Source organism: Ranitomeya variabilis, chromosome 2 (genome assembly GCF_051348905.1).
Source record: "Ranitomeya variabilis isolate aRanVar5 chromosome 2, aRanVar5.hap1, whole genome shotgun sequence".
Lineage (NCBI taxonomy): Eukaryota > Metazoa > Chordata > Amphibia > Anura > Dendrobatidae > Ranitomeya > Ranitomeya variabilis.
In genome coordinates, this window is record NC_135233.1 from 210,135,427 (window position 1) to 210,157,289 (window position 21,863).

The following is a 21,863-nucleotide window of genomic DNA, read 5'->3' on the forward strand; positions in this document are numbered from 1 at the left end:
GGGCAACACCAGGGAGGGGCAGAAGCCGTTAGTAGGCCCTAACCACCATTTTTTTTTTAAAACCACATAATGAGAGCCGGAAGGTTGAAGCTCAGCTTTATTTAGTTGAGGACAACACCAGGGAGGGGCAGAAGCCGTTAGTAGGCCCTAACCACCATTTTTTTTTTTTAAACCACATAATGAGAGCCGGAAGGTTGAAGCTCAGCTTTATTTAGTTGAGGACAACACCAGGGAGGGGCACACAGACAGACACCTTTAGTAGGCCTGAAAAGCCTATTGCATTTTTCAAAATGGTAATTTGGAGCAGAAGGTTGAAGCTCAGCTTTATTTAGTTGAGGGCAACACCAGGGAGGGGCAGAAGCCGTTAGTAGGCCCTAACCACCATTTTTTTTTTAAAACCACATAATGAGAGCCGGAAGGTTGAAGCTCAGCTTTATTTAGTTGAGGACAACACCAGGGAGGGGCAGAAGCCGTTAGTAGGCCCTAACCACCATTTTTTTTTTTAAAACCACATAATGAGAGCCGGAAGGTTGAAGCTCAGCTTTATTTAGTTGAGGACAACACCAGGGAGGGGCAGAAGCCGTTAGTAGGCCCTAACCACCATTTTTTTTTTTAAAACCACATAATGAGAGCCGGAAGGTTGAAGCTCAGCTTTATTTAGTTGAGGACAACACCAGGGAGGGGCAGAAGCCGTTAGTAGGCCCTAACCACCATTTTTTTTTTTAAAACCACATAATGAGAGCCGGAAGGTTGAAGCTCAGCTTTATTTAGTTGAGGACAACACCAGGGAGGGGCACACAGACAGACACCTTTTGTAGGCCTGAAAAGCCTATTGCATTTTTCAAAATGGTAATTTGGAGCAGAAGGTTGAAGCTCAGCTTTATTTAGTTGAGGGCAACACCAGGGAGGGGCAGAAGCCGTTAGTAGGCCCTAACCACCATTTTTTTTTTAAAACCACATAATGAGAGCCGGAAGGTTGAAGCTCAGCTTTATTTAGTTGAGGACAACACCAGGGAGGGGCAGAAGCCGTTAGTAGGCCCTAACCACCATTTTTTTTTTTAAAACCACATAATGAGAGCCGGAAGGTTGAAGCTCAGCTTTATTTAGTTGAGGACAACACCAGGGAGGGGCAGAAGCCGTTAGTAGGCCCTAACCACCATTTTTTTTTTTAAAACCACATAATGAGAGCCGGAAGGTTGAAGCTCAGCTTTATTTAGTTGAGGACAACACCAGGGAGGGGCACACAGACAGACACCTTTTGTAGGCCTGAAAAGCCTATTGCATTTTTCAAAATGGTAATTTGGAGCAGAAGGTTGAAGCTCAGCTTTATTTAGTTGAGGGCAACACCAGGGAGGGGCAGAAGCCGTTAGTAGGCCCTAACCACCATTTTTTTTTTAAAACCACATAATGAGAGCCGGAAGGTTGAAGCTCAGCTTTATTTAGTTGAGGACAACACCAGGGAGGGGCAGAAGCCGTTAGTAGGCCCTAACCACCATTTTTTTTTTTAAAACCACATAATGAGAGCCGGAAGGTTGAAGCTCAGCTTTATTTAGTTGAGGACAACACCAGGGAGGGGCAGAAGCCGTTAGTAGGCCCTAACCACCATTTTTTTTTTAAAACCACATAATGAGAGCCGGAAGGTTGAAGCTCAGCTTTATTTAGTTGAGGACAACACCAGGGAGGGGCAGAAGCCGTTAGTAGGCCCTAACCACCATTTTTTTTTTTAAAACCACATAATGAGAGCCGGAAGGTTGAAGCTCAGCTTTATTTAGTTGAGGACAACACCAGGGAGGGGCAGAAGCCGTTAGTAGGCCCTAACCACCATTTTTTTTTTTAAAACCACATAATGAGAGCCGGAAGGTTGAAGCTCAGCTTTATTTAGTTGAGGACAACACCAGGGAGGGGCAGAAGCCGTTAGTAGGCCCTAACCACCATTTTTTTTTTAAAACCACATAATGAGAGCCGGAAGGTTGAAGCTCAGCTTTATTTAGTTGAGGACAACACCAGGGAGGGGCAGAAGCCGTTAGTAGGCCCTAACCACCATTTTTTTTTTTAAAACCACATAATGAGAGCCGGAAGGTTGAAGCTCAGCTTTATTTAGTTGAGGACAACACCAGGGAGGGGCAGAAGCCGTTAGTAGGCCCTAACCACCATTTTTTTTTTTAAAACCACATAATGAGAGCCGGAAGGTTGAAGCTCAGCTTTATTTAGTTGAGGACAACACCAGGGAGGGGCACACAGACAGACACCTTTTGTAGGCCTGAAAAGCCTATTGCATTTTTCAAAATGGTAATTTGGAGCAGAAGGTTGAAGCTCAGCTTTATTTAGTTGAGGGCAACACCAGGGAGGGGCAGAAGCCGTTAGTAGGCCCTAACCACCATTTTTTTTTTAAAACCACATAATGAGAGCCGGAAGGTTGAAGCTCAGCTTTATTTAGTTGAGGACAACACCAGGGAGGGGCAGAAGCCGTTAGTAGGCCCTAACCACCATTTTTTTTTTTAAAACCACATAATGAGAGCCGGAAGGTTGAAGCTCAGCTTTATTTAGTTGAGGACAACACCAGGGAGGGGCAGAAGCCGTTAGTAGGCCCTAACCACCATTTTTTTTTTTAAAACCACATAATGAGAGCCGGAAGGTTGAAGCTCAGCTTTATTTAGTTGAGGACAACACCAGGGAGGGGCACACAGACAGACACCTTTAGTAGGCCTGAAAAGCCTATTGCATTTTTTAAAATGGTAATTTGGAGCAGAAGGTTGAAGCTCAGCTTTATTTAGTTGAGGGCAACACCAGGGAGGGGCAGAAGCCGTTAGTAGGCCCTAACCACCATTTTTTTTTTTTAAACCACATAATGAGAGCCGGAAGGTTGAAGCTCAGCTTTATTTAGTTGAGGGCAACACCAGGGAGGGGCAGAAGCCGTTAGTAGGCCCTAACCACCATTTTTTTTTTTTAAACCACATAATGAGAGCCGGAAGGTTGAAGCTCAGCTTTATTTAGTTGAGGGCAACACCAGGGAGGGGCAGAAGCCGTTAGTAGGCCCTAACCAAAGTTGAAGGCCAAATGCAGTTTAATTTCTGATACTATAGGCCGAAAGCCAGAAGGTGGAAGTTCCGATTTAGACAGTGGAGGACAATTTGAATTAGGGACTGCAGACAGACTTAGTAGGCTGTCCCCTGTGGACCATGCATCCACCACATTAACCCATTGCGCCGTAATGGACACGTAATCTTCCGTGGCCATGCCTACAGGTCCATGCGTCTGTTGTCAGGTGCACCTTTGTACTCACAGATTGCCAGAGTGCATGGACAATGCGGTCTTCTACATGCTGGTGGAGGGTTGGGATGGCTTTTCTCGCAAAAGAAGTGTCGACTGGTTAGCTTGTAGCGTGGTACAGCGTAGTCCATCATGGCCTTATTAATAGTAAATAAAATATATAACTAGGCTCTATGAACTTTTAAATAGGTTCCAGGGGTACACGGGCAGCATTGGTGTGGTCAGTGGAGGAGTATTGCAAGTAGGGGCTGCAGACAGGCTATCAAAGGCCTAAAATAACAAACAGTAGGCAGTCATGGCAGTTTTACATCGGTTACATGGATACACAGGCAGGCACTCCAGGCAGCATTGTGGTCAGTGGAGGAGTATTGCAAGTAGGGGCCGCAGACAGGCTATCAAAGGCCTAAAATAACAAACAATAGGCTCATGGCAGTTTTACAGCGGTTACATGGATACACGGGCAGGCAGCTTGGTGGTCAGTGGAGGAGTATTTAAAGTAGGGACCGCAGACAGGCTTCAAAGGCCTAACATAAGAAAATGGGCTGGCTGTAGGCACTTTATAATTGGTTCCAGGGGTACACGGGCAGCAGTGGTCTGGTCAGTGGAGGAGTATTTAAAGTAGGGACCGCAGACAGGCTATCAAAGGCCTAACATAACAAACAATAGGCTCATGGCAGTTTCACAGCGGTTACATGGATACACGGGCAGGCAGCTTGGTGGTCAGTGGAGGAGTATTGCAAGTAGGGGCTGCAGACAGGCTATCAAAGGCCTAAAATAACAAACAGTAGGCAGTCATGGCAGTTTTACATCGGTTACATGGATACACAGGCAGGCACTCCAGGCAGCATTGTGGTCAGTGGAGGAGTATTGCAAGTAGGGGCCGCAGACAGGCTATCAAAGGCCTAAAATAACAAACAATAGGCTCATGGCAGTTTTACAGCGGTTACATGGATACACGGGCAGGCAGCTTGGTGGTCAGTGGAGGAGTATTTAAAGTAGGGACCGCAGACAGGCTTCAAAGGCCTAACATAAGAAAATGGGCTGGCTGTAGGCACTTTATAATTGGTTCCAGGGGTACACGGGCAGCAGTGGTCTGGTCAGTGGAGGAGTATTTAAAGTAGGGACCGCAGACAGGCTATCAAAGGCCTAACATAACAAACAATAGGCTCATGGCAGTTTCACAGCGGTTACATGGATACACGGGCAGGCAGCTTGGTGGTCAGTGGAGGAGTATTGCAAGTAGGGGCTGCAGACAGGCTATCAAAGGCCTAAAATAACAAACAGTAGGCAGTCATGGCAGTTTTACATCGGTTACATGGATACACAGGCAGGCACTCCAGGCAGCATTGTGGTCAGTGGAGGAGTATTGCAAGTAGGGGCCGCAGACAGGCTATCAAAGGCCTAAAATAACAAACAATAGGCTCATGGCAGTTTTACAGCGGTTACATGGATACACGGGCAGGCAGCTTGGTGGTCAGTGGAGGAGTATTTAAAGTAGGGACCGCAGACAGGCTTCAAAGGCCTAACATAAGAAAATGGGCTGGCTGTAGGCACTTTATAATTGGTTCCAGGGGTACACGGGCAGCAGTGGTCTGGTCAGTGGAGGAGTATTTAAAGTAGGGACCGCAGACAGGCTATCAAAGGCCTAACATAACAAACAATAGGCTCATGGCAGTTTCACAGCGGTTACATGGATACACGGGCAGGCAGCTTGGTGGTCAGTGGAGGAGTATTGCAAGTAGGGGCTGCAGACAGGCTATCAAAGGCCTAAAATAACAAACAGTAGGCAGTCATGGCAGTTTTACATCGGTTACATGGATACACAGGCAGGCACTCCAGGCAGCATTGTGGTCAGTGGAGGAGTATTGCAAGTAGGGACCGCAGACAGGCTTCAAAGGCCTAACATAAAAAAATGGGCTGGCTGTAGGCACTTTATAATTGGTTCCAGGGGTACACGGGCAGCAGTGGTCTGGTCAGTGGAGGAGTATTTAAAGTAGGGACCGCAGACAGGCTATCAAAGGCCTAAAATAACAAACAATAGGCTCATGGCAGTTTCACAGCGGTTACATGGATACACGGGCAGGCAGCTTGGTGGTCAGTGGAGGAGTATTGCAAGTAGGGGCCGCAGACAGGCTATCAAAGGCCTAAAATAACAAACAATAGGCTCATGGCAGTTTTACAGCGGTTACATGGATACACAGGCAGCTTGGTGGTGAGTGGAGGAGTAGTGCAAGGAGTGTCTGTCCCAGTACTCCCAAAATATAAATAGATGTTAATGTCTCGCAAAACAACCAAAACAAAAAAAAAAGGTGGCATACTTAGGTACAGGGGTGGGCTCATCTACTGAGTTTCTGACATAGTAATTTGGCAGTAACTATTTAATGGTGCCAATATAGGACACAGACACAGACTACTTTAAGTTGCATCATAGATGTCTACAAATTTGTATTGTCAGTGCCAGACATTGAATGATGTCAGCGAATAGACTAAAGATTGGTGGAGCTGTGCGACATAATTTTGCACGTGGTAGAGCACATTTTGAGCTGGGGTAGGGGGGAACTCTCTTGAGGCCGGCGGGACCGCCCCAGGGCCCCTCATGTTACAACGGTGTGTCTGACGTTGGGTGCGCACCACCACCGCCAGAGACACTACATTGTACTATGAGGGACCCAGTAGCAATGCCGTCAACCAAAAGCGAGCACACCCACCTCTTCAGACAAACAGCAGTCTCACGGGTGCTTGCGCCAAGTCGCGATACCACGGCCCCGTGTGGGGAGTTTTGCCATTTAGGGAGGTGTAAACATGTCGTATGCTGTACAATCAGCTGCAGCAAATTAGACATTAGAAAAGTAATTCACAGGCAAGAGCTTTTCATAGGAAAGCTAGGTGTCGGCCGGGCAAGGTGGGGCAAAAGATTTCGAAATCCAGTTGTGGTTCATTTTAATGAATGTTAGATCGTCAACATTTTGGGTAGCCAGACGAGTCCTTTTTTCGGTTAATATTGAACCTGCAGCACTGAATACTCTTTCTGATAGGACACTTGCTGCCGGGCAAGCAAGCTCCTGCAATGCATATTCTGCCAATTCTGGCCAGGTGTCTAATTTGGAGGCCCAGTAATCAAATGGGAATGACGGTTGAGGGAGAACATCGATAAGGGATGAAAAATAGTTAGTAACCATACTGGACAAATGTTGTCTCCTGTCACTTTCAATTGATGCAGCAGTACCTGTCCTGTCTGCGGTCATAGCAAAATCACTCCACAACCTGGTCAGAAAACCCCTCTGTCCAACGCCACTTCTGATGTGTGCACCCCTAACACTCCTAGTCTGCTGCCCCCTGGAGCTCGTGTGAGAACGATCACGTGCGCTGTGTGCTGGGAATGCCTGAAGCAAACGGTCAACAAGAGTTGATTGTTTGGTTGCTAATATTAGTTCCAAGTTCTCATGTGGCATAATATTTTGCAATTTGCCTTTATAGCGTGGATCAAGGAGGCAGGCCAACCAGTAATCGTCATCGTTCATCATTTTCGTAATGCGTGTGTCCCTTTTTAGGATACGTAAGGCATAATCCGCCATGTGGGCCAAAGTTCCAGTTGTCAAATCTCCGGTTGTGATTGGTTGAGGGGCAGTTGCAGGCAAATCTACGTCACTTGTGTCCCTCAAAAAACCAGAACCCGGCCGTGACACGCAACCAAATTCCTGTGCCCCCGGGAAAGGTTCGGCATTAAAAATATACTCATCCCCATCATCCTCCTCGTCCTCCACCTCCTCTTCGCCCGCTACCTCGTCCTGTACACTGCCCTGACCAGACAATGGCTGACTGTCATCAAGGCTTTCCTCTTCCTCTGGTGCAGACGCCTGCTCCTTTATGTGCGTCAAACTTTGCATCAGCAGACGCATTAGGGGGATGCTCATGCTTATTACGGCGTTGTCTGCACTAACCAGCCGTGTGCATTCCTCAAAGCACTGAAGGACTTGACACATGTCTTGTATCTTAGACCACTGCACACCTGACAACTCCATGTCTGCCATCCTACTGCCTGCCCGTGTATCCTCCCACAAATAAATAACAGCACGCCTCTGTTCGCACAGTCTCTGAAGCATGTGCAGTGTTGAGTTCCACCTTGTTGCAACGTCTATGATTAGGCGATGCTGGGGAAGGTTCAAAGACCGCTGATAGGTCTGCATACGGCTGGCGTGTACAGGCGAACGTCGGATATGTGAGCAAAGTGCACGCACTTTGAGGAGCAGGTCGGAGAACCCAGGATAAGTTTTCAATAAGCACTGCACCACCAGGTTTAAGGTGTGAGCCAGGCAAGGAATGTGTTTCAGTTGGGAAAGGGAGATGGCAGCCATGAAATTCCTTCCGTTATCACTCACTACCTTGCCTGCCTCAAGATCTACTGTGCCCAGCCACGACTGCGTTTCTTGTTGCAAGAACTCGGACAGAACTTCCGCGGTGTGTCTATTGTCGCCCAAGCACTTCATAGCCAATACAGCCTGCTGACGCTTGGCAGTAGCTGGCCCATAATGGGACAACTGGTGTGCAACAGTGTCATCTGCCGATGGAGTGGTTGGCAGACTGCGTTCTGTGGAAGAGCTGTAGCTTCTGCAGGAGGACGAGGAGGAGGAGGAGGAGGGGGTGCGAACGCCTACAGCCAACTGTTTCCTAGACCGTGGGCTAGGCACAACTGTCCCTAAATTGATGTCGCCTGTGGACCCTGCATCCACCACATTCACCCAGTGTGCCGTGATGGACACATAACGTCCCTGGCCATGCCTACTGGTCCATGCATCTGTAGTCAGGTGCACCTTTGTACTCACAGATTGCCTGAGTGCATGGACGATGCGCTGTTTAACATGCTGGTGCAGGGCTGGGATGGCTTTTCTGGAAAAAAAGTGTCGACTGGGTAGCTCGTATCGTGGTTCAGCGTACTCCATCAGGGCTTTGAAAGCTTCGCTTTCAACTAACCGGTAGGGCATCATCTCTAACGAGATTAGTCTAGCTACGTGGGCGTTAAAACCCTGTGTACGCGGATGCGAGGATAAGTACTTCCTTTTTCTAACCAGAGTCTCATGTAGGGTGAGCTGGACTGGAGAGCTGGAGATCGTGGAACTTTCGGGTGTGCCGGTGTACATGGCAGACTGAGAGACGGTTGGAGACGGTATTGTTTCCGCCGGTGCCCTAGATGCAATATTTCCTCCTACAAAACTGGTGATTCCCTGACCCTGACTGCTTTTGGCTGGCAAAGAAACCTGCACAGATACTGCCTGTGGTGCGGAAAATGGTGGCCTTACAGTGACGGAAGGGATGTTGCGTTGCTGACTAGCTTCATTGGCCGAGGGTGCTACAACCTTGAGGGACGTTTGGTAGTTAGTCCAGGCTTGAAAATGCATGGTGGTTAAGTGTCTATGCATGCAACTAGTATTTAGACTTTTCAGATTCTGACCTCTGCTTAAGCTAGTTGAACATTTTTGACAGATGACTTTGCGCTGATCAGTTGGATGTTGTTTAAAAAAATGCCAGACTGCACTCTTCCTAGACTCGGATCCCTTTTCAGGGATTGCAGACTGAGCTTTAACCGGATGGCAACGCTGTGCTCCAACAGGTTTTGGCTTTGACACGCGTTTTGGGCCAGATACGGGCCCGGCAGATGTAACCTGTTGCGATGTTGATGCCTGCTGCGGCCCCTCCTCCACCTCCGCTTCTGAACTACTGCCGCCTGCACCCTGTTCCCCCAATGGCTGCCAATCGGGGTCAATAACTGGGTCATCTATTACCTCCTCTTCGAGCTCGTGTGCAACTTCGTCTGTGTCACTGTGTCGGTCGGTGGTATAGCGTTCGTGGCGGGGCAACATAGTCTCATCAGGGTCTGATTGTGGATCTGTACCCTGAGAGGGCAATGTGGTGGTCTGAGTCAAAGGAGCAGCATAGTACTCTGGCTGTGGCTGTGCATCAGTGCACTCCATGTCAGAATATACTTGTAATGGGCATGGCCTGTTAAATGTTTCACTTTCTAAGCCAGGGACGGTATGTGTAAAGAGCTCCATGGAGTGACCCGTTGTGTCGCCTGCTGCATCCTTCTCTCTTGTTGTAGTTTTTGCTGAGGAGGACAAGGAAGCGACTTGTCCCTGACCGTGAACATCCACAAGCGACGCGCTGCTTTTACATTTACCAGTTTCGGAAGAGGAGGCAAAAGAGCTAGAGGCTGAGTCTGCAATGTAAGCCAAAACTTGCTGTTGCTGCTCCGCCTTTAAAAGCGGTTTTCCTACTCCCAGAAAAGAGAGCGTTCGAGGCCTTGTGTAGCCTGACGACGAAACTGGCTCCACAGCTCCAGACTTAGGTGGAATATTTTTATCCCCACGACCACCTGATGCTCCTCTACCACTACCATCATTACCAGCTGACAATGAACGCCCACGACGACCTCTTGCACCAGACTTCCTCATTGTTTTAAAATCTTAACCAAAGTAACTTTATTTGTTGCTGTCAAACAACTTACACGGTGAGCTATAACTTCAGTATGATTTCAATATCCCTTAACAGGTTGGTGAGACCACAAGGAAAATCAGGCACAATGTTACACACTCTGTTTTCTGTGGCACAAAATCACAGAGATGACACACACGCAGGACTGTCACTCAAGCACTAATGTCAATATTAATCTCCCACCTAATTTATTTTTTTTTTTTTCTCAGGGAGACTTTAGAAACCAAATAATATTAAAAAAAAAAAAAAAAAAGGCTTTCTATGGCCCACAATTAGAGAGAGAGAGGTGGCACACCCAGGAGTCAAGACTGGCACACAAGCTGAGAGGGCAATATTACTCTCCCACTGTTTTTTTATGTATTTTTTGTTTTTTCAGGGAGACTTTAGAAACCCAATAATATTTTAAAAAAAAAATAAATAGGCTTTCTATGGCCCACTGAATGAGAGGGAGAGAGGTGGCACACCCAGGAGTCAAGACTGGCACACAAGCTGAAAGGGCAATATTACTCTCCCACTGTTTTTTTAGGTTTTTTTTTTTTTTTCAGGGAGACTTTAGAAACCCAATAATATTTTAAAAAAAAAATAAATAGGCTTTCTATGGCCCACTGAATGAAAGGGAGAGAGGTGGCACACCCAGGAGTCAAGACTGGCACACAAGCTGAAAGGGCAATATTACTCTCCCACTGTTTTTTTATGTATTTTTTGTTTTTTCAGGGAGACTTTAGAAACCCAATAATATTTAAAAAAAAAAATAAATAGGCTTTCTATGGCCCACTGAATGAGAGGGAGAGAGGTGGCACACCCAGGAGTCAAGACTGGCACACAAGCTGAAAGGGCAATATTACTCTCCCACTGTTTTTTTAGGTTTTTTTTTTTTTTTCAGGGAGACTTTAGAAACCAAATAATATAAAAAAAAAAAAAAAAAAAAAATAGGCTTGCTATAGCCCACTGAATGAGAGATAGCACACACAGCAGTGGCACACAAGCCCTGACTGAGGCCAATATTTTTCTCCCACTGATTGATGTAGTGTTTTTGTGTTGAGGTAGAATTTAGAACACAAATCACGGAAAAAATAAATAGGCTTTCTATGGCCCACTGAATGAAAGGGAGAGAGGTGGCACACCCAGGAGTCAAGACTGGCACACAAGCTGAAAGGGCAATATTACTCTCCCACTGTTTTTTTATGTATTTTTTGTTTTTTCAGGGAGACTTTAGAAACCCAATAATATTTAAAAAAAAAAATAAATAGGCTTTCTATGGCCCACTGAATGAGAGGGAGAGAGGTGGCACACCCAGGAGTCAAGACTGGCACACAAGCTGAAAGGGCAATATTACTCTCCCACTGTTTTTTTAGGTTTTTTTTTTTTTTTTCAGGGAGACTTTAGAAACCCAATAATATTTTAAAAAAAAAATAAATAGGCTTTCTATGGCCCACTGAATGAGAGGGAGAGAGGTGGCACACCCAGGAGTCAAGACTGGCACACAAGCTGAAAGGGCAATATTACTCTCCCACTGTTTTTTTAGGTTTTTTTTTTTTTTTCAGGGAGACTTTAGAAACCCAATAATATTTAAAAAAAAAAATAAATAGGCTTTCTATGGCCCACTGAATGAAAGGGAGAGAGGTGGCACACCCAGGAGTCAAGACTGGCACACAAGCTGAAAGGGCAATATTACTCTCCCACTGTTTTTTTATGTATTTTTTGTTTTTTCAGGGAGACTTTAGAAACCCAATAATATTTTTAAAAAAAAATAAATAGGCTTTCTATGGCCCGCTGAATGAGAGGGAGAGAGGTGGCACACCCAGGAGTCAAGACTGGCACACAAGCTGAAAGGGCAATATTATTCTCCCACTGTTTTTTTAGGTTTTTTTTTTTTTTTCAGGGAGAATTAGAAACCAAATAATATTAAAAAAAAAAAATAAATAGGCTTTCTATGGCCCACTGAATGAGAGGGAGAGAGGTGGCACACCCAGGAGTCAAGACTGGCACACAAGCTGAAAGGGCAATATTACTCTCCCACTGTTTTTTTAGGTTTTTTTTTTTTTTTCAGGGAGACTTTAGAAACCAAATAATATTAAAAAAAAAAAAAAAAAAAAAAAAATAGGCTTGCTATAGCCCACTGAATGAGAGATAGCACACACAGCAGTGGCACACAAGCCCTGACTGAGGCCAATATTTTTCTCCCACTGATTGATGTAGTGTTTTTGTGTTGAGGTAGAATTTAGAACACAAATCACGGAAAAAATAAATAGGCTTTCTATGGCCCACTGAATGAAAGGGAGAGAGGTGGCACACCCAGGAGTCAAGACTGGCACACAAGCTGAAAGGGCAATATTACTCTCCCACTGTTTTTTTATGTATTTTTTGTTTTTTCAGGGAGACTTTAGAAACCCAATAATATTTTTTAAAAAAAATAAATAGGCTTTCTATGGCCCACTGAATGAGAGGGAGAGAGGTGGCACACCCAGGAGTCAAGACTGGCACACAAGCTGAAAGGGCAATATTACTCTCCCACTGTTTTTTTAGGTTTTTTTTTTTTTTCAGGGAGACTTTAGAAACCAAATAATATTAAAAAAAAAAAAAAAAAATAGGCTTGCTATAGCCCACTGAATGAGAGATAGCACACACAGCAGTGGCACACAAGCCCTGACTGAGGCCAATATTTTTCTCCCACTGATTGATGTAGTGTTTTTGTGTTGAGGTAGATTTTAGAACACAAATCACGGAAAAAATAAATAGGCTTTCTATGGCCCACTCAGTGAGAGATGGCACACACAGGGATGGCACTGTAGCAGAAATGCCAATCTTAATCTCCCACAAAAAAAAAAAAAAAAAAAAAAAAAAACTGTCCTACAATTACTATCTCCCTGCAGTAATGTAAGCCAGGTATGGCAGGCAGCAATAGGAGTGGACTGATGCACAAATTAAATAAAAAGTGTGGACAAACAAAAAAGATAGCTGTGCAGAAAGGAAGGAACAAGAGGATATGTGCTTTGAAAAAAGCAGTTGGTTTCCACAGTGGCGTACACACAGCAATACAGCTATCACGGAGCCTTCTAGGGCAGCCCAATGAGCTACAGCGCTGAGGGGAAAAAAAAAAAAAAATAGCTTCCACAGTCCCTGCACACCGAAGGTGGTGTTGGACAGTGGAAATCGCTGCAGCACAAGCGGTTTGGTGGTTAGTGGACCCTGCCTAACGCTCTCCCTGCTTCTGACGAAGCGGCAGCAACCTCTCCCTAAGCTCAGATCAGCAGCAGTAAGATGGCGGTCGGCGGGAACGCCCCTTTATAGCCCCTGTGACGCCGCAGACAGCAAGCCAATCACTGCAATGCCCTTCTCTAAGATGGTGGGGACCAGGATCTATGTCATCACGCTGCCCACACTCTGCGTTCACCTTCATTGGCTGAGAAATGGCGCTTTTCGCGTCATTGAAACGCGACTTTGGCGCGAAAGTCGCGTACCGCATGGCCGACAAGCACAGGGGTCGGATCGGGTTTCATGAGACGCCGACTTAGCCAAAAGTCGGCGACTTTTGAAAATGATCGACCCGTTTCGCTCAACCCTACTGAAGACTATTGAAATGTCATTATGTATATATGAATTTCATTATCCACAAAGGTGTTTTAAAGCAAAAGTCCAAGATGTATTGTTCATGACTTTCCACTGCTGTGGTTTCCTACTCCCTGGACGTGTCCTGCGTAGTTAGTTTGATTACTATGGTCACATGATATTTATTCCTCATGTGTCACAGGTGGATGAACTGAAGCGTATGCAGATAATTACCCAACCAAAACTTTCCAAGATTTTCCTTCTTTCCACTTCACATTAGTGGTACAATGAATTGTAAGAGAACTACAGTATTGTTTTGCTACTACAGTTAATAACATCCCCTCTCTTATTTCTTGCTAGCTCTAAGCTGCAATGAAAATGATGGAGACCACATGGACAGAGACCAACAGTACACCCCCAACCAGAAAACCAAACGCATGAGGACCTCTTTCAAACACCATCAGCTGCGGACAATGAAATCTTACTTTGCTATTAACCACAATCCAGATGCCAAGGACTTAAAGCAACTAGCACAGAAGACAGGCTTAACCAAAAGAGTTTTACAGGTATATATAGAATATGTACAAAATGCCATGATATGTAATTCTCATATAGAAATAGTACAGCCAGCAAAAATAAAATATATGTACCGGTATATATAATATGGTAATAAATTTAACATTTATCACCAGTTAATATATATATATATATACACATATATATATATATGTGATAAATGTTAAATTAAAATTTTAGACCACCTTTTGTATATTGGAGTTAAATATCCTAACGAAAGTAAAAACTACACACAAGCAAAAAAAAAATTGCTACTCACTAAAGGTATATATACATACTAATCTGAAAAATGGAGGCAGCACTCCAATGTCAGATGGTAGGAAAATGGATTTGAATCAACCCATGCAATGTTTCGGCTCAAGAAAGCAAGACTTGAGAAAGTCTGTGCTGTTTTGATCCAAAATGGGCTGATCAAAATCTGTTTTCTCACCATCTGACTTTGGAGTGCTGCCCCCATTTTGTAAGTTCTACATTTATCTCCCTCTCTCTGTATATAGTTATTATATCGTATGAATGAATGAGTGTTTTTACTGTACAATGTGGTCTATTGATCTACAATATTCTTATTGCATTTACTTCTCTGGTCATCCCAGTTGTCCAACACAATTAACATTGAATGGCCACTTTTTTAGAGACACTTGCCGTTTTCTGATTAGAGCTTCCCTGTAGTAAATTAGACAGGTGAGCAGAGTCTGGGTTCGTCCCAGTATGAATCCACATAAGAATGAGAAAATCGAGCATTCTAAGGAACTTCAAATGAGGCATGGTCATCGGTGCAAGACTAGTGGAGGCTAGTCTTTCAAGCACGATGACCTTGGATGTTTTCTCATGCAACTCTGACGATATGATCATAAGAGTATTGTGACCAAGGAAAAACTAAGGATCTTGTTGGGCAAACAACTGATCAACAAAACGGGTCACAGGAGGATAAAAAAAATAATTGCTGTGATTCTGAAGGCCAAAAGCAGTCTAACAGCCTTTAAGAAGGGTGTCTCTTAGAAATGAGTGAACCGATTTGCAGGATCCCGGTCCAGTGGCCAGGTCAGTATTCCATGGCTGTTGGACAGGAGCACTGTAAACCGCCTCCTACTTGCCGGCATCTCCGGCTTTTCTTTTGATTAGCTGGCTTGGAGTAATTATTGTTGCGGCGTGACGAACACATGACCGCGCCAGGCCAGCCAATCAAAAGATGAGCTGTAGATGCTGGCAGATAGGAGATGGGTCACGCAGAAGTGTATCTAGGGTTTCTGACACCCGGGGCAAGAGTTCAGTTTGGCGCACCCCCCAGGTCATATACGATTTGCATACTTAGTCAAGCAGAAGAGAAGCTCGTTGTAACAGGACCAAAAGTATGAAAGTCGCATATGAGTGAAGTGTCCATGTGGTGACTACTGGAACCTGCAGAGCTAAATCCTGACATCACAGGCTTCTGAATTCTCACAGCTAATGCACTGCACACTTTTATGATTCTCCCTTGCCGGAGGACAGTCATGTCAGCACAAGCATGTGATTTGTATACTTCTGACCACATTCCGACTAGACGTGCCCAGCCTCACTCAGTTCATTTTCATTGAGTGAGGCCACACATGTCTAGTCAGCACGTGACCGCATGTATGTAAATTGCCAGCATGAGAGAATCCTGACAGCGTGCAGTGTGCACTGTGAGAACTCAGAAGTCTGCAGTCACGAAGAATGACTGCAGACTCATCACAAACTTGGACATTCCCTTTAATGCTCCTAACATAAATAAAAACATGAGAATTAGTTAGTATCACAAAAAACATTTACATCCACGTATCTTATAGATGACGTTGCCTCTGGAGCCGTTCTCCTTCTCTTCTTCATCTTGTCCAGACCCCATGATGAGTTTTCTCATCCACAGCCGTCTCTGCAGCCTTCCATCTTCTCCGCTCTTTTGCAGAAAATCTCCACATGATGCCCTTAAAGATACAAGTGTCATTATAATGCTCCTGAATAAAAAATTGCCCCTCACTATTATTGTGTGCACAAAATATGACCCCCACACTGTCCCTCTTATGGTACATGGTCTTCACACTGACCTCTCCTTTCCATACCACCCCCCTCTTCACACTGTCCTCTCACACTGTGTCCTACCTATAGGGCCCAGTATTTTATATTGTACTCTCTCATCACACTCCCCCTTCCTGGTATACTGTCCCCTCCTGGCTGTGCCCTTACACTGTCCCCCCATGCTACGCCCCCACTACTCAGTTTCTATTCTGTTCCCACTCACTTTTCTCCCCCATAGTGTCTCCTCACATTATTCCTCTCCCTCCTCATACTGTCTCCTCTCACATCCCTCCTGTTCACCATACTGTATCCTCATATATTTACCCCCTCACTTTCTATACTACCTGCTCACCTGACTCCCCATACTGTGTCTGCACACATCCCATCACCCTCATACATGTTTCCTCATACATGCCCTCATTCCCCCGTACTGATTCCTCATATATGCCCCCATCTCAGCCTTTGCTCTTCATTTTGTGTCCTCAAATCTCCCCCACACATTAAATCCCCATCTCCTCTCCAAATCTCCCCACAAACATTAAATCCCCCATCCCCACTCCAATTCTCCCCACACAATAAATCTCCCCATTTCCCACACAGCTCCTCATCATCCCCCTATTCCCCACACAGCGTCTCATCATTCCCCTCATTCCCCACACAGCATCTCATCATCCCCCTATTCCCCACACAGCTCCTCATCATCCCCCTATTCCCCACACAGCTCCTGATCATCCCCCATTCCCCACACAGTGTCTCATCATTCCCCTCATTCCCCACACAGCGTCTCATCATCTCCCCATTCCCCAAATAGCTCCCCATCATCCCCCTATTCCCCACACAGCATCTCATCATCCCCTTATTCCCCACACAGCTCCTCATCATCCCCCTATTCCCCACACAGCTCCTCATCATCCCCCTATTCCCCACACAGCATCTCATCATCCCCCTATTCCCCACACAGCATCTCATCATCTCCCCATTCCCCGCACAGCTCCTCATCATCCCCCTATTCCCCACACAGCTCCTTATCATCCCCCATTCCCCACACAGCCTCTCATCATCCCCCCATTCCCCACACAGCTCCTCATCATCTCCCCATTCCCCACACAGTGTCTCATCATCCCCCTATTCCCCACACAGCGTCTCATCATCCCCCTATTCCCCACACAGCTCCTCATCATCTCCCCATTCCCCACACAGCTCCTCATCATCCCCCCATTCCCCACACAGCATCTCATCATCCCCCTATTCCCCACACAGCGTCTCATCATCCCACTATTCCCCACACAGCATCTCATCATCCCCCTATTCCCCAAACAGCGTCTCATCATCCCCTATTCCCCACACAGCATCTCATCATCCCCCTATTCCCCACACAGCTTTTCATCATCCCCCTATTCCCCACACAGCATCTCATCATCCCCCTATTCTCCACACAGCGTCTCATCATCATCATCTTTTCTATGCAGCCCCACTCAAGTAACATCACCTCCTTTCCCAATTACATCCTGAGAGCCTCACACCGAGTCCTACATCCTCATTCCCTTGTTCAAGGGTCCATGGTGCAGCTCCTCTCCTCACACGGCTCCTCATTTCCCGCTTCTCTTCTCCACCAGCAGCCTCAAAAACGCAGCTTCCTGCTTACTGCTCTCCATTGCCATGAAGGAGGACCTGCCCCTTCTGGTGACATCATGATTCCGAGGAATCACTCCTCCCCCTCAAGAAATCAACTCCAATCTAGACGCTACCCTGTAGTCAGATCTTCAATTGTACTCATGTACGCCACTGGGGTCACAGAACCCCCAGGTAGTGACCATTAGATGCTTTCCTTGCTGCTGAACAAAAGTCCTAAAAATGTATTCGCTCCTCTTTAGTGGCTATTTGGTTTATTAAAATAATGATTCTTAGCCAACACCTACATATATTAATGTTTTTTTTTTCTAGGTATGGTTTCAAAATGCAAGAGCCAAATTCAGAAGGAACCTTTTGCGGCAAGAAAATAACGGTGTGGACAAAACATCAGATTCTACTCTTCAAGCCGGGACTCCATCAGGACCAGCCTCTGAAATTTCTAATGCCTCAATGAGTCCCTCTACTACCCCAACCACATTAACAGACTTAACTAACCCCACCATGCCAACTGTGACCTCCGTACTGACTTCGGTGCCTGGCAGCTTGGACATACATGAATCTCGAAGCCCTCCACAGACAACACTCACAAATCTCTTCTGATGACTCTTTGTTTCTTTAAAGAAAAAAAATATTTTTAGTCGATTTCCAAGTGTATTTTATTAGAGACTTTGTTCAATGAATAATTTACATTTTTGGTGGAGAAGAATTCATTGTACTGGTGTTTTGATAAACTGAAGGATTGCTTGGAAGATGTATCTGCAACACAACATTTGTGTCTCTATACAGTTTTGTGGACTAAACAAGGGAAAGAACCATTAATTTAAGTTGGCTGAATCTTCTGTATTCTCAAAGACTGTTATGTGCCTTATATACTGTCTTATCAACATACATTTTCTCTCTGTATATTTATGACCAGAACAAAATTGTTAAAAGTTTGTTACTTTTCAATTAGTCCTAAAAAAAAGTTACTTTGTTTTAGACATTTTTGGACAGAACTTTGCTCTGAGTGAGTAGTGTAAAATTTCAGCGTTTATAGATAATGTGGTGGTTTCTGTCAATGACTTGCAAAGTTTGCACTGGTACCTACACCCAGATGGGATTTTGGGGGACAACATTAGTTAAGGGGAAAGGAGGTTTTTCATAGAGCTTTTTGAATTTTTTGAGGTTTGAAATGTTTCCTAGAACATCTTAGAAGGTATTTTTATGATGTTCAAGTCATTGGTTTGACCCCGCCTGTTTCCAGTCCAGTACATAAGCTTATATAACATGCAGAGTATATGACAGAAGATAATCGGCTAGATGAAGAGGTGTATTAAACATGATCAACATTGATAAAAGAGAACAAATTAGCAAATAACAAAACTAAAATACCAATGGACATGAGTCTGCCCATTATTATTGGAAGTTCACTTATTTTGCTTTTAAGATTAGCGACAATGTTCACTGTGAAAACTTTTTTTTCTAATTGGATTAAAAAAAGTTATTTTCTGCATTTATTGTGCAGGCTACCAGTGATCTCCAAATGAGCTGTCAAGCTATACAGTATTAGTTGTTTACATACATTTCAGAATAGAAATCTACTCATGAGTTAGGACTGTGTTGGACATGACACCATAAAACCGACTACTCGAGGATCCACTAAAGTCTCCCTTACAACTAGAGTTGAACATTTCATTTGCACTGCCCTTGTCTGGCAACATGTCTGGTCCTCTGTGGCATGGTCTTCTTGTCTGCACCTGGCATCGTTGGTTTGGCATCTTGGGTGCCTCTGGATCTTAGTAGGTCCAGCACCAAAAGTCATTAGGTAGCATAACCTAGTAAGTGCTGGTGCGCTTACTAGGCTTCATGCAGTGCCAGGTCCTGGTCCAATTAAGTGCCACAGGCATCCAGGTTGCAATGGCCAAGGATATCAAGCAAAAAAATGAAGACCAGCTGCCATGAAAGACAGGTCACAGGATGAGGGCAATTCGAATTGCTTATCTCCAACTAAAAAGGTTGCCTAATATTTAGAAAAACTGGGATGCCTTTTCCCTCCCCAAAAATAGTGCAACTACTATCCACAGATTGATTGTGGAACATAATTCATTTCAATGGAAACAAGCATGATACAGCTCACAATCTGTATACAGAGTTGGAGGTGTTTTTGTTAAAAAAAGAAAAGCAGCTATGTCATTCTAATCCCGAAAGACCCCTTTGACAATTTTTTTCAGGGATTCCTTCATGAGGCCTTGACTAGAAATCCACATTTTGATTTGAAGAACATTATATTATCTACAACTCTCATTGAGTAACATTATGGGCTAAGCCAGAACGCAATAGCTGTATTTTAGAGTAAACCTGTCTGACACGCTCAGCTAAGTGTCGTCATGCAGAAAATTGCTCTTGGTCATTTTACAGCACTTTTAAGAATACATGACCTGTAAATTTTCTGACTTCAAACAAATCAAATAGTAACTGTGTACAACCACCCCACTAAATTTCCTGGAATGCAGATGTGGAAATTAAATAAAAAATAGGCACATAATATCACTCCTCAACTTAAAACATATCCCGTTCAGTGCCACAACTGCCTGAAACACTTTGGAATATGTTACAGGCCAACTCCGACTCTGAGAGTCTCCAGAAGTATTTAGAAATGATGCCCTTTATGACTAAACTCCTAGTTAGTGTTCATTAATAATATTGAGAAAGCCAATTCAAACCAACCTTGTATAAAATTGATGACCTGTGTGTAATTTTTTTTGTAAAGTTATGTTTGGTCTCTAAAAAAAAAATGTATAAAGCAGGAAAAAATATATTAATAAACAAAAGCTGCTTCATTTATTTTGTTTTGGGCCCATTCCATTTTTTAGCACAGAGGTACTCTGATTTTGGCTTACTTTCAGATGTTGATCTATCGTCTCCATTAAAATTGTTTACCACCTGATTGGCAACTGGTTCAATAAAAAAAAATGGTGGAGGCTGTAGACCAACAACGGCGTGAGCCAAGTCTACGGTACAGCTGCTTTAGAATATTGTGAAAATTCTCCCCTTATTTGTAATGTTGGATAAGGTCAGAACAATTCTGAGATGTTGTTGCATCTTTTGGATGGATAACTTTACCTCAGCAATGCGTAATTTTTAAGATAGAATGAACGTATGCCTTTTTTGTTCTTGTTTAATACAGAAACGTTAGTGTTCTTGATATGAAGAATAAATTTTGTCCGTGACATAATTCATTGTTGCAAGGAAGTGGATTTACTATTATTTCACCCATTTTCATTTTATATAATTTTACAGAACTTGTAACTTATAAAGAAATGCTGGAAATCAAGTGGTCTTCAAATTTGTTGGGTACACACTTTATTATATAGCTCAGAATTTTGAGAAATATTGTATATGATAATATGTTAGAAATCTTTTAAAGCCCCACACTGGTGGTTTTAAAAAAAAATTTCACTGCCAGAGTGGTATTTCTATTGCAAGTTTTCTGCACCTAGTAATATACTTACCAACTGCAGTTTTCTTCTGTCCTCAGCACCCCTCCGGTTGTCTTCTGCTGGTTGTGACCTGCTGGATCGCTCCAGTGTTTGCTGGAGGTCATTTCTCCATGTACATCTATGAGAGCTAGAACGAGGCTCTCGTGACTTATATTGAGAGCTTGTGACCGTTGCATCTTACTGCTGGTCAGTCTGGATCTGCGCTCACAAGATGGCAGAATGGGGCTGGAGCAGTGTCACGAATAGCAGATGACTGCAGCTGGTAAATATTTAACTACAAGCAGGGACCAAACATTAGTGAAACCAATCCAGCGGTGAAATACCCCCCAACTAGAGTGGTGCTTTAAATAAGCTGTCTGTTGAATGGATTCCATGAAAGTTAATGCATCCAAGAATGTCAGGTTTCTGGGATCCCCAAGTTTTAGCTTTTATTTTTGAGGAACTGAACAGCAAGTATCCAATTTCTTTGCTGCACCACTTCAGGTGATGAGGTGCAAATACAGTATCCTCTTCTGAGAGGAAGAGGACATGAACTCTAGTAGTACCTGTTGGGATAGCAACCCAAAAAGTTAATATCGACACTTTAACCAGCCTTTCCCCATGCAGGATGAAAAGCCAAACCTGAAGTGCCATTCGCAGACACTTGTTTAGGGGTGTTTGCCGCTCCTCAATGCAAAGCCGGAGATCTTATTTGACTAAGTAAAAGGCCTTCAACACAGGGTCTAAGTGTGAATTTGGAGAGTGTCAATCCAGTATAGGGAAGGAAAAAGAGAAAAGAAAAGGGGATCTGATCCGGGCACTATTAGGTGACGATCCTGAATGGGAGATCTCCAGAGT

At 44.3% G+C, this 21,863-nt stretch overlaps 1 protein-coding gene across 4 annotated transcripts in view; it reads left to right on the top strand.

Moving 5' to 3' along the window:
• Positions 1–20,858, top strand: part of LHX2 (LIM homeobox 2) — a 53,787-nt gene extending 32,929 nt beyond the window's left edge. For all 4 annotated transcript variants that reach the window (XM_077283543.1, XM_077283544.1, XM_077283545.1 and 1 more), the window contains exons 4-5: positions 13,669–13,874; positions 17,860–20,858. In XM_077283543.1, the coding sequence (XP_077139658.1) occupies positions 13,669–13,874; positions 17,860–18,147 (494 nt within the window). In that variant the 3' untranslated portion in view covers positions 18,148–20,858. The remainder of the gene's footprint in view (positions 1–13,668; positions 13,875–17,859) is intronic.
• Positions 20,859–21,863: the final 1,005 nt, after the last annotated feature.